The 13,105-nt window shown below is 42.0% G+C and overlaps 1 protein-coding gene across 6 annotated transcripts in view; it reads right to left on the reverse strand.

Annotated features, from left to right (window-relative positions):
- Positions 1-13,105, reverse strand: part of JARID2 (jumonji and AT-rich interaction domain containing 2) — a 225,334-nt gene that overhangs the window by 2,658 nt on the left and 209,571 nt on the right. For 4 of the 6 annotated variants that reach the window (XM_075745108.1, XM_075745111.1, XM_075745107.1 and 1 more), the window contains exons 13-17: positions 12,384-12,489; positions 11,344-11,526; positions 5,165-5,295; positions 2,907-3,090; positions 1,384-1,491 (exon numbers count right to left, since the gene is read on the reverse strand). In XM_075745108.1, coding sequence (XP_075601223.1) covers positions 1,384-1,491; positions 2,907-3,090; positions 5,165-5,295; positions 11,344-11,526; positions 12,384-12,489 — 712 coding nt within the window. Of the gene's footprint in view, positions 1-1,383; positions 1,492-2,906; positions 4,448-5,164; positions 5,296-11,343; positions 11,527-12,383; positions 12,490-13,105 lie in introns of those variants that run through there. The other 2 variants (XR_012833951.1, XM_075745109.1) reach the window with 2 other exon arrangements.

Genomic DNA, 13,105 nt, shown 5'->3' on the forward strand with positions numbered 1-13,105 from the left:
ACAGCTTTCTGACCTGGGTCCCATCCTAGTAAGACTGGTGAGAAGTCACTTTTGGGCAAAGTTGAAACAGCGTCTCAGTTAAGTTTGCCCAACAGTTACAAATAAATAGCTTTAACAAATGGCATTTGGCATACAGGTCATCTCTCTCCTCCATTCACAGCCCTCAAAAAAAACCCAAACCAACCAACCCAAAAACCATAATAATAACCAGGCACACAGTTAGTATCCTTCAGAAATGTAGAAACTTTGTGACAGGTTTTTTTACATTTGGAAAAAAAAAAAAAAATCATCACCCAGTATTGAAGGAGAGGTTTTCTTGCCTTTCCTAACACAGCCTAAAGTACCTACTTTGTAATTATAAAAGCTAGTGAAAATAATTATTGTATGTGATTCTGCTGGATAGAGTGGCTTTGAAAACCTCCATAGAATTAACAGATCTGTGAAAACACAGGATGTAAGGGACTGAATAATCTCAAGAGAAATATATTAAAATTTCTGAATAACTTCCTGAAACTCTTTGGTGTTTATCACATTACAAAGGCAGTTTCACTGTTGTCTGGGCTTCTCAGGTTGTACTTATTTATATCTACAGTACCTGACACCAGAACAGAGTCCACAATTAAAAAAAGAACAAAGCCACAAGGCCGTGATCTTCCCCAGACTTACGTTCAGTTTTTCCCCCATACCTCTGTGCACATGCATCACCAGAAACTGCAGAGAAGCCCATCTCAAAAAGCTACCTGTATCAGCACTGATCGTCAGGAGCCAATTTTGTAATTTCTCCCACTATCCACAGCTCTGGCAGACAATGAAATCCTCCCCCGCTCTCTATTCCCCTCCCTGCAGACAATGGAGAGGTGGAGCTGCCTAGGCAGGTGACGAGGCATTACTTGACCGTACTGCAGCCTAGCATTGGCCAGAACCCAGGCACAGTCCTACGTCACCAACTTGACTTCTGTGATGATCCGTTGTCACATTGGCTTGTAGCCATTACTGGACCTCTCATCTACAAGCATTCTACAAGTTTGCCTTAAGGAAGGTTCGGGCTGGACTGGAGCACGTCAGCATGAACTTTCAGTTCCCAACAGAAGTTCTCCCAAAGCACAGCCTCGTGTCCTATCGCCCCCCCAAAGCGTTAAATGGCTTCTCTGTCCCGTAACGCACTCGTGCAGTTCGTGCTTCAGGTTTCATCTTTGTAATCTTGTTTTGGCTATTTCTTTTACTTAGCTCATAATAAAGTGCTTTCTTCCCCCATACCAAAAAAACCGCCAAAGAGCAAAGCACAGGCTCCTGAGGTCTCGGTAGGACAAAGGCAGAGCCAAATCCACTCCCAAGTTTTCAGTACCAAAGCTCACCAACATGGCAAAGCTGTATTGTACAGACCTCATCATAACGGTACATCATTTTCAGTCCCCGACAAGACTTCTGTTTTTCCACATGCCGCAGGGCACACTCCAAGCAGAAGACAACATTTTCATTCTCCTGTACAACCTATATAAAAATGGGGGGGGAGAAGTGCAGTCAGCTCCAAACTGTAGCCATGTTACGCACACAGGATTGAATTATTGTGTGAATTAGTAAACCTGTATTTTACTACAAGTTAGTGGAAGGAGGCGTAAACAAGAAGCATTACACACTGTGGTATGATTTAGAATGTGATAGTGGTAGTACATATCCCTTTTTGAGTGCTAATGTTGGCAAATACATAGAATTTCTAGGAAAACCACCAATAGTAATGAAATCCTAATAGTGATATATGCATAAAGCTTTATTGGTATTTAATACATAGCCAAAATATTATTTCCTGAAAGCAGCTGTTTGCCATCATTACTTTAAATGCTGACTTGAATAAGGCTAACACCAGAGGCTTGCCCCCAGATTCCCCAGCTCCTGCCTCATTCAGCAGAGGTCCTGGTTGCTCCGCTGGCTGCCCTGCCACACCTGCACATTCAGCTCAGAATGCAACCGCCAAGTTGCCTTTTTGTCCCTTATAACCATTAAGAAGTGACAAAACAATTTTTTTAAATTCCTTTTAATGTTACTTCAAACTAGTCCTGCTTAAACATGTCTTAGCTGCTCAGCTAAAGCTCTGTATAAACTCCGTGCAGTCTATCCCAGGCAGGGAAATGGCTACATCTCATTGTTTAACAACGGTTACATCATCTTTCCATCAAAACCCTAACATTTCGGACTCTCACACACCGTATTACGTTTATTTAAATGCCTGATCTCGGAATTAAGTGGTACAGAAGGTTGTGGGAGGGGCTTTGGATATTTTTAATGAATTGCTGTATTTCTAGGCATTCTGCATACAGCTAAAAACCTGAACACGTTGCTAGGGTGGTTAGCACACCTTCAAAAGCCAGTAGGTGATTACTTGTAAAAAGAGAGAAAGTTTATGGTCATGACTTCTATTTTTTGAACAGATGGGTCGGCAAACAGCATCTGAGCTTGATAGACAGGATACATCTACCCTGCAATTTGGCTTGCAGGGAAACCGTCACAGCAGGGGCTGTAGCTGCATGCCTGAGACCCAGGGCATGTATTTGAGTTGCTAGCTCATCCTGAAAACTGTTCTGCCATGACTTACTACGACTGGCAACCTGCAGGCATCTTTGTTACCCTTTGTAGTGCAACACAGACATGCTCGTGGGCAGCCGAGTGACTAGGTTATGCCTTCTGTACAGGGGGACGGAAGCCAGCTGACACTAACGGTTGTCTTCTGTCACCGCTGCCTAAGGCAACGAATGTGCTGACACAAACTAAGTCAACATCTCTGCATCTTGCATGGAGAGCATGAGAGATGACTCTCTAGTCGTGGGCTGTCTCTCAAATGCTGATAGTCCATTACAGTCCATCAGAACGGGGGGGGCAGTACCCCAGCGGAGCCAAAGGATTGTACTCACCATGGAAAGATAGCACAGGTGCTGACAAATCTGACATCTCCGCTCTGACGTTTCTAGCTGCAACCACTTTCGAGGCTTTTTCTTTCCATCCATCCCCGTGCTGCTGCTGTCATGGCTGCCATAGCGCGCTGAAGAATGGAGACCCGCCTCGTAAAGCTGCCGCCGCTGCCTCAGCTCCGTGTCCCTGTGAATGTTTTACGCAATTAGACATTGGCATTGCCTCACACCACCGCAAAGCCACGTATAATCACCCGTTTGCCACGATCATTACTGAAACCTTAGCTGCACGCAGCAAAGCCCTGAGTGTTGTTGGAGGTTGGTGTCATTCCCTACGCGTGCTGAGAGACAGCCAGCACCACAGAAACGCTGCCTAATTGCAAAAGCTATCTCCGGATTTTAACAGCGACCACTGTATCAAGCCAGTGGTTCTCAAACTGCTCCACAGAGAACTGGGGACTGCTGAGGACTTCCTGGAGGTCGATGGGTGCTCAGGGCCATGTGGAGAGTCAGGAGATGTGGCTAATGTGACTGTCATTCCTGAAGTTGCCAAAAGCCACCTTGAGGAGAAGGAGCCGTTGCTGTCAGGAGTAACATAGCCACCTTCATCAGGAGGCAGAGACGAACCAAGGACCTGCTGCCATGAGGTGCTTCAGGCAGGGAAGGGGGAGCAGGGCAAGTGATTGTGCCAAAAGACGAAGATCTTGCTGTACACCCAGGGGAGAAAGAAGGAGATGTCAATTAAGAGTAAAGACTAAGCCCTCCAGCCGCCCTTCACACACAGCATCCGCAGGGTGGACAATACTTCCTATGCTGAACTATACAGCATTAGGAGAGCAGGTCAGGTTGGAGCTGAGTGGAAGACAGCAAGTGTGGAGTGAGCTGAGCAGATGGAAGGGGAGAATAAAAAAGCTCACCACCAGGCACAGCTGAAGATGGGTGGAGAGCCAAGCTAAGCAAATGGCATGGGCAAACTGAGCAACCAAGGCAGATCAGGAGAGGAGGCAGCAAAAGACACAGAACAAACAAGCAAAACAATACAAAGGAAAAAAAAAATATGGTACAGTGTTCCACTTTGGTTGGTTTTTTTTTCAGGTTTTGTTGTTTGGGATTTTGTTTTACATAAGCAGCCACAGGAAGGACCGATACCCTCCAGAGAATTCCAACCTAAGCATAAGAACAAGTTTGAGAACCACTCTGATAGAGGTCGATGTGGTGGTCTAACAGCAAGCACCAACATTTCTGTTTCACCTTTCGCACTTGCGGACTTTTCCTCTTCAAGGGAGAAGAAAAAAAAATAAAAAGCACTCGGAAGTGATTATTCTCACAGGGGAACCAGCTGCAGGTAAAGCAGTCAGCACACCTCTTTGTATTTCTTTCTGAACACTAAAACAACACATGGGCTGTTTTCCCCTTCAATATGTCACTGGAAATTTTCCAAATGAACATGCTAGTTAGTTAAATACAGTTTGTAGATTCCATTCATCAAAACTTTCTTGACATCTCGAGTATCAGTTGTCACAAACTTGAAAGATAGGTAGCAACTACATGGTAGGGAACAAAAGAGAAGATCATTACACAGGAAGCCAGGCAACATTATATTTTCTTTTTTTACCTATCTTAAGAGAAACCTTAAACATTTTTCCTTAATTCTGGAGAGAAAAAGAAGTGTGAAGTTTTTTTTTTCTTTAAAATGTTCAAGCTCTAATGCAAGATGCGTTAGCACCCATGCGTAAGGTGCTCGCTTACTCAGTGGTTTAAATCAAGACAACTTTCTGCATACAAAGTACCTTCTGCAACCGCAGGGTAACAATCTCGATGCTGAAGACGAGGGTTCCTGGTGCAAAACCCATGACAGCCATGGACTGATAGTGGCTGCTGATGCCAAGAGGCTGAAAAACTGAAGAAAGTTATTGAACCGCTTGGCACCATGTAGCTCATCTAATGCATCAGGAAGTCTCAACTCTCAGCACCAAGAATCAACAAAATAAAAACCCAAGGCAAACTGTAGTTTTAATTCTGTGATGGTGCCCAAAGTAGGGAATTCTTAGAGTAAGACATCCTAACCACGGGCACACTCACATCAGATACAGCCAAGGAAACTGCTTCTTCCACGTGTGGCTGTCTTCAAGTATGTTTGCTGGGCTTTGGCTTGGTTAAGTAGGTGCAAGACATGCATCTGAAATGGTTACTTACGTCATCCACCTCTGGAGTCTGTCAATGAAAACAAAATAGGTACAACAGGCCCCCCAATTCGTTACCTGAGCTCTCCAAGAAGTGATGATATCGTACTCAGAGTCGGTCCATTTTCCTTTTTTGCTTCTGCTGTTGCAATCTGATAAAGCAACTTTTCCATTGAAAATGGTTTGGCTATACGTCGTCTCTTCATTTCCTGGGACAGAAATCGCCAAATTAGTTCTTAAGCAAATTTGAAAATAAGTTATCATCTAGAATGAATTCCAGTAACAAAAAGTAGGCTTTTAAAACAACCAAAAGTAAGAGCTTTCTATAGTCCAAATTAAACAAAGTATTTATGTTCCTAACTTACAGCCAGCACCTAACTTGACACTGAAATAAATGCTGATTATGAATCAGTCCTTTCAGTGGAAAGCCAGGTGCCCAAATGCTTTGCTGAATTGGGTCTTCTGTTGAAACAACTGTGAAAGAAGATTTTCTGCCCGTGCTTGGGGTGAACCAATGCTACAGAACAAAACTCGAAAACCTAAACCAAATGCACGCAACCAGTCCCAATCAACATTTTGTTTTCCTTCAAAGTCACCAGTAGAGAGCAAAAAAAGTATCTGCAATGCAGGATGGCATATATGCTAAGAAATCAGGCTGTATGCTGTTTTTTCTTCATAGGCTTTACTGTGACATTTAATGCAGAGAAAAGATAGGCAAAGTCTGCATATTCAAAGAGAATGAAGCAAAATGCAGGTACTCCAGTGTCACCACATTTCAGGCGTACCCTTTTTTCAAAAAAAGAAAATTAAACTTCATCAGTGGAAAAGACACTGTCAAGAAAACAATGCCCAGAAAAAGATGTTGAGATGTCAAGAAGATAGGAAAACTAAAAAGGCTGTCCAGGCATAGATCAGCATGCAGTTCACTGAAGCGGAAGAACACCTCAAAATGCTCTCCCTAAAAATTCTTGTTTCCTGTGGAGGCCCAGAGGAGTAACCCAATCACTTTGGCTCAGTTATACACTACTAGCACTCTCAGCCATCTAATCTTCTGACCTGCTTGAAGCCGAGGACTGCTGTTATTTTGCATCTTTTAAAACATCAAAAAGACAACAACTAGCGAAACAGGCAGATGTCAGGGAAAAGAGACAACAGGCAAAAGAGCAGGGTCAGTTCTTCCGTTCTGCTCAGTTTTGCCTGTTACTGGTTCCTCTCTGTGTAAGCTTTTAAAGCTACGTCTTTCATTCCCGTCACAACGAACCACCTGACTTTGGTAGCTTAATCCCTTTCAATAATTCTTACGTAGGCAAATTCCCCAATTTACTGTGCAGCTGGGAAAAGTCTAGAGTTTTCCCAGTAGCTGAAGAGGTATGTTTTGTTTTATAGAGAGTTAGAGAGTTTTCAAATGATGCTAGCACTGCAGTGTAATGCAAAGGTGGCATTTTGGTTAGAAGTTAAGCCCACCAAATACCTACTCAGTATAAAAAACCCCGAAGATTCATCTTTAATATTTTTTTTACCCCATTTTGTAACCCTAATTACATGCTCTTGGTATTTCTTTTGTCAGAAACAATAGATTATAAAATTCACACAGCCAGGACAAAGGGCCACAGTGGGTGGTTAGAGAAAAAGGCGAGGTACGCTACTGCGGGCTGCCAGCTTGGGGACCTCCTGAGCCCGAGGTGGGTCTGTGCTGCGTTTAGCACAATTCGCTGGATCTGGGCATTTATCTGAATTTCTGAATCCATGTATGTTTTTCTCTTCCATACAGTACGGAAATACACAGATGAGTATTTTAAAACAGACTTTTGTTTGCTTTTGACCTACTGCCTAATCATTTCTTTTAATGACACATTTTGCAATGTTATGAGAGACAGCGAACATTCATATTGTAATTATCATCATCCTGCACTTGTGATCCGATCTTACTATCATATACGTCTCTCAGTCATTAATTTGCCAGGCTGAGTAGTCTTCTTATATTTAACGCAGAGGCTAATTCATACCTTTAATCATCAATCTCTTCTATGCTTTTTCTAGTTCCTCTATATTACTTTTGCAATTAGGGGACGCAGTATTGCTCAAGTATTCAAGCCGTGGCCATACCAAGAACCTACACTGAGCCACAACAATGTTTCTGCTTTGTTCTCTATTCTCAACTTGCAATTCCTAACATTCAAGATTTATTTTTGTTTAAACCTCTCCACAGCACTTGGCCGGCAGCTCCATAGGAATCCAAAGACCTCTTTTCTCAGTAGCAAGAGCTTGTTCCGAGCCCATTGCTGTGTCTGTCACATTAGGATTATTTTTTACTCCTGAGTCATTTAAAATTTATCAACCCACTTCCTCACTCAGTATCATGAAATCTTTCTGTAACACCTCATAGCTTTAATTTTTGCTGTCATTACCATTAATATCCTCAGTATAAAGGATTAGTTTTGCTATTCACTTCCCTTTCTAGGCTATGTACGGATACGTTGAACTGTACTGGTCTTAGCACAAATTCCTGAGGAACTCAGAAAGAGACCTCCCTCAGTGATAAAAACTGACCATTTGTTCCCATCCTCTGCTTCTCTTTCAATCAGTTATGGTTTTGGTGCATGAACTTTCCCCCTCAACCCTCGGCAGGTGAATTTCTTTAAAAGCCTTTTCTGAGGAATCTCATGAAAAGCCTTCCAGAAACGCTCACACACTCTGTCAACACGATCTCTTTGGCTGTACGTCCTTCCAAAAGTTTCAAGGCCCAGGGCCATGACCTCGCTGCAAAAGCCATGTTGGTTGCCCCGGTCTTGTTTTCTACGTTCATTTTTTCTTTTGGCCTTTAACAAGTTGTTCTTCAAAATCTCTTTTTGGTCTGCATTTGTGTGTATTTACATGCAAGTTGCTAGAGTGGTTGTTTTATTTGCATTTTCATCTTTTTGGACACAAAAGGGATCTTTTGGTCTCATTTCAAACAGACTCCTTTCTCCCGGTGTTTAGTGAGGCCAAGTTTAGGGGGGGTGTGCCTTTTCAATCATTTTTTTTTTTGCTAGGCAACGTGCACGTGTTGTGAGCCTCTAACACGGCATCTTTAAACAATTTCTACGCCGCATGCAAACACATGACCCTTTTTTCTGCATTCTCAATTTAACAAGCTTCCTTGGTATTACGTGAGGCTGTTTGAAATGAAACACCACAGTAGTGGGTATTTTGCGTTTTACTGCTCTTTCAAGGTTCTTAATCTCTGCTTGCCATCACAGCACAGCTATTTGATAGTGATGTTTTGAACTGGGCTCCACCACAGCTGAAAAGTGAGACGACAGTTTCTTCTTGTGTGGATTTCCCTTCTAGCTGCTCCCTGAAGCCATTTCAGCTCTGGCATCACACCCCAGCAAAAGCAATATCCTAGCCAGGGGGAGGAGACCAGCATTTCCCATTATCATCGTATGTCCTGTCCTCGCAGCTCATCTCCTTTAGTATAACACAGGCTACACCTATGCACCATCCAGTGCGGCGAAGCAGGAGGAGCGGATGCGCAGGGCGCTACCGCCGATGCTGGGGACCCAAACATCCACAGGACACGTGTGTGTAAAGCCGATGGCTTTACTTCAGAGCAGGCTAGCCTGGTCCTGCGGCTACACCACCACCACCAGTACCACCAGTGTTTGGAGGACATCAGGTGCACTTCTGGAGTGCCTCTTCCCATTCGGTTTCAGCTGAAAGCAACCCAGTCTGCTCAGGCTAAAATAGCTCTGTGATAGGAACTGCGTGGTGTTTTAAAGGCACATTCCTCACCCAAATGAAAACTTGGGGGGGGGGGGGGGGGGGGGGGGGGGCAGGGACAACACACACGACACAGAAAGCCCCTGCCAGCACCTTGGCTGGACAGTCTGGAGCACAGTGCTAATACCATGCTTTTCCTATTTAGGATGGGAAGGTCAGTGTACAGGGATTCTGTCACTGGAGACAGAGTTAAACCTGATTTATTTGATTGTAAGCTCTCTTCTGCATGCAGCAGTGCTGCTCCAACTGGATGAATAATTCCAGTTTTCCTATGTACTACTTCCACTTAGGGTACCAGCTGAGTCTCTTCTTTGCACCAAGTTTCTGGTAGGCCCTATACCAACCAAAGTCCTCCTTTAAAACTAGACAGTCCTTCCTATTTCCAAACTTCTAGACCAGAGTGCATTCATTTAGTCCAATATTCTGATCTTCTGTTTCCTAAATGAGCTTTACTGACTTCACCCAATGCCTTATTTGAGGATATGGAATTACCCCTTTGCCATTCCAAACACAAACTCTTCCACCACACCTGCAAACCTTCTCCTCATCCTTAGTTTAAAATTTCAAGAGCTCTTAGGGTGCTTTCTAAAAACCAGCAACCCAGTTCCACGTACGGTTTACGTGAAACCTGTCTGTCCCTTTACGCTGGCTTTATACAAACTCTTTTATTCCAACAATTATCCCAACTCCTTATAAACTGAAATCAATGCAATTTCAGATGCAGAATTTCATTTGTCCATATATTAAAGGAGATTGAGCAGTCATTCAATACAGAAATGTAACAACATTGTTTAGTAATATAAAGAGAGTCACTATAAAAAAATCAGGTTACAGTATCACAGAATGAAAACAAAGTTAATGTATCAAACAGCCAAAACCTGTCAATATTGCTGTCGAGAACGGACAGACAGGAAGGTACAGCTGTTTGTCAGAGAGCTTATTAACAGTCCAAAAGGGGAATCTTGCTTGTTACACAGAACATCTCACAACCTCTGAAAAGCACAATCCCGGCCAGCCTTTGAAAATTGCAAAGTGCCTTGTCAAAGTGAAGGAACCAAGGAAGAATTTCCAAAGTTTAAGGGAGTTAAGAACATAGGATAGTTTGAGGAAAGAAAAGCAGGGGGGGAAAAAAAAAACCCACAACAAACCCAAAATAAAAACCCAATGCAGTAGGTGTTTCCAGAGTTATTTTGATATCAACACATATCTGTGGTTCCCGTAAAGTTTGTGAGAGCTGTGCTTTCAATTTCCAAGGTAGGTTATCATAGACTGGAATCTGCTGGATTTTCGGACAGCTTATGTTTACCCAGTGCGAAGCTCTTAAAAATTAATTGAAAGAAACTGTTCTTCAGAATTTGAGGCACCAAGAAGAGCTTTTTAATTGCTGCATAGTGATTTCTGTCTCTTACAGGAGTGGCATTTTCACAATATCAAACAAGTGTTCAGTAGAGCAATAAATACAGCATATAGAGTTAATATAATTGTTTACCTTCAGACAGAAAAGGTTAGCTCAGGATTCCCATTCCTTACCTACACACATATACAATTCCCACCTTCCCCCAAAATAAATCTGTAATAAAATAACCTTTTATTTCAAACTAAGTTAATATACAGTTAGTATAACCAGGCTGGAAAAATTCCATTAACCTTAAAGAACCAAAACCTAACAGTGGACATACTACATTTAATTACTTACTAACCACTTGGTCTGAAGCTGTAAATGATAATTTACTAGTGGCTTAGCTATAAAACACTACCAAAATAGCATCTGTAACCCATAGTGTATTTGAGGAGGTTGGGAACACAATTAGTGACATATATTCTTTGTCCAAGAACAGAGAAAAGTAGCCAAAATCATCATGATTGGGCAATTAACCTGTTTGTTTCTGCAGACAACCTGCCTCAGTTGTGTGAAAAGGGAACGGGAAGTTTGTTTTATTTACAGCTTAGTATCAGATGGGCTGGTCAGCAAACCTAAGGTTTTTCAAGTCAATTAAGATTGAAATTGCCCTGATCAGCAGCTTTTCCTGAATGAAGGGGCAGAGAAAGACAAGCAATACACCTGTGAGTATTAATTGACTCTGCCTATCACAGGAGCTAACAAGCACAGTTATTCAGATATTTGCACCTGAGATTCTAATGGTTCTAGAAAACATCACTTAAAAAAAATTAGTAAGCATAATACAATATATTATCATCAGCTCTGAAGGGATTTTTGAAAAGCTTCCTCGCAAACTGGTCTGCAGGCATAACAATCTTCTGAATTTTTAACATATACAGAAGTTATTAGCTATCAATTATTACCTCAGTTGCTTCTCTGAAAACACTGGATCGTCTTATGCCTAGCAGAACTGTTTCCTTTTTTTATTTAATAGTCCACAAAAATAGACGTAGTTGTACTAGTCTCACAATGCTATCAATCCTGGAATGTCTGGTTTGCTGTCATTTTAGATGGCAGAGCTGTGAATCCATTTTAACTCCTTTTCTCAACTTACCTTGGCTGTTTTAAAACCCATACTTGTCCACTGGGTGGTAGCAAAGTGCACTGTTTCAGAAACACTATAGCCACAACACACTTTAGACACAAAGGATCCAGGAAAACAGACAACAAACTGCCCGCTCTGCTGTACAGTACGGTGCACCCTGATCCCCTCCTTACACAAGATTTCTGGGGAGATCTAGAAAGACATAAAAGCAAAACAAACAAACAAAAAAATCAGAACTTTCTTTTACAGTTAGATCCCTGTTGTTGCCGAGTACTGCCACACGCTACTCATGAGTAAAGCCGCCCTCTGCTAACACCTCAGCTCCGTTCGCTTTCTCTCTTCCCTTCTACACATGCTGAAACTTAGTGTTTGGAGTAAGAATTACAGAAGTGGCTCTTTTGAAACCAACAGTTTAAACTTCTACTTGCCAAACAAACAATCTCAAACAGAAAGCCTCAAAACAATACTACTACTATCTATTACTACAGAAGTAACGCAGGCCATTCGGGTTTTCATCTAGATCTTTTCAGAAAGACTTGACATTGAATCCACCTTCCTACTACACTTCTGTTAGAGCTGTTAACATGGAGAGCTGAGGGACTTGGTTTAGCTGTCGGCTCCCAATTTATACTTCAATGCACTAAATGGAAATTGTTATGCCTCTAATAAACATGGGAGCCAAAAATACTTTGAAATCCTTCAAAGTATTAGGCTCCTCATATCCATGCTGGCATCATAAAATGTCAATCATGGCAGATTAATTGATTACAAAACACTCCCTTCGTGAGGTTAAACACATTAGAGACAGTATTAAAAATGGACATTTATTGCACTGTCACATTTATTTTTATTTCAACATTTTATCATGTGAGCCTTTTTAGAAAAATGCCATATGGGTAAACACTGCAAGTAGAAAGTAGCCAGATTTTTAGCAACAACCTTTGCATCATTAATAGTGTAAGACAAAACCAAAATAAATCCCCAACCAACCAGCCTTCTGATTAGCCTTGGGTTCTCAAAAGGGAACACCTCTCCCAGTGTTAACTTACCATTACATTACTTTCAAGCATTTCCAGCCCTGGAGTGCCATTGGCTTGCAGCAGGGTATGTACCACATCATCAAGTTTGTTCTCCTCCGCAGCAGGAATGCAATACCTGGTGTTTTGTCAGAGGCAAAAAAAAAAAAATTACTGCAGAGTAAATAACTGTCCACAGCTACACAGTAACAGGCAATTCAGACCAGGACATTGATCAAAAGAAAGAAATTAAACACAGGCTTTCCCATACAGTCCTGGATTCATGGAAAGTTGTTTATTTAGACTCAGTCTAATGGTGTTCACTAGATGCCCAAGAACACAAAATCCCCAAAACAGAAATGTGAAAACTCAGTGCTCTGTAGAATCAAAGGACAGAAATCAGGAAGAGAATTATGTTCATTTTAATGGCACCAAACCAGCTAATTATGGGCAGAAGTTTGCATCTCATAAGCACCAATATATGTTCTCTTTATCATAACGGTTACATTTGTTACCTGTGCATCAACAAAAGAATCTTTTTATTTAATAAAGTTTTCTGTTCATACCAATCAGGAAACCACAAATCACCTTTACTGTTAGTACACAAAGTAGCCTAAGACCTTCTTGCCTTGCTTACTAAACAAATCCCACATCCCTCCCTCTCCCTTGCAACAAAAGAATGACCTGACTAAGAGCAGCCAAAGCAGCAAGAGAGATTTAAAACTCTGCTGGGTTGCACATCCTCCTCTCCTTTT

This window comes from Balearica regulorum, chromosome 2, assembly GCF_011004875.1.
Source record: "Balearica regulorum gibbericeps isolate bBalReg1 chromosome 2, bBalReg1.pri, whole genome shotgun sequence".
In the NCBI taxonomy this organism is placed as follows: Eukaryota; Metazoa; Chordata; class Aves; order Gruiformes; family Gruidae; genus Balearica; species Balearica regulorum.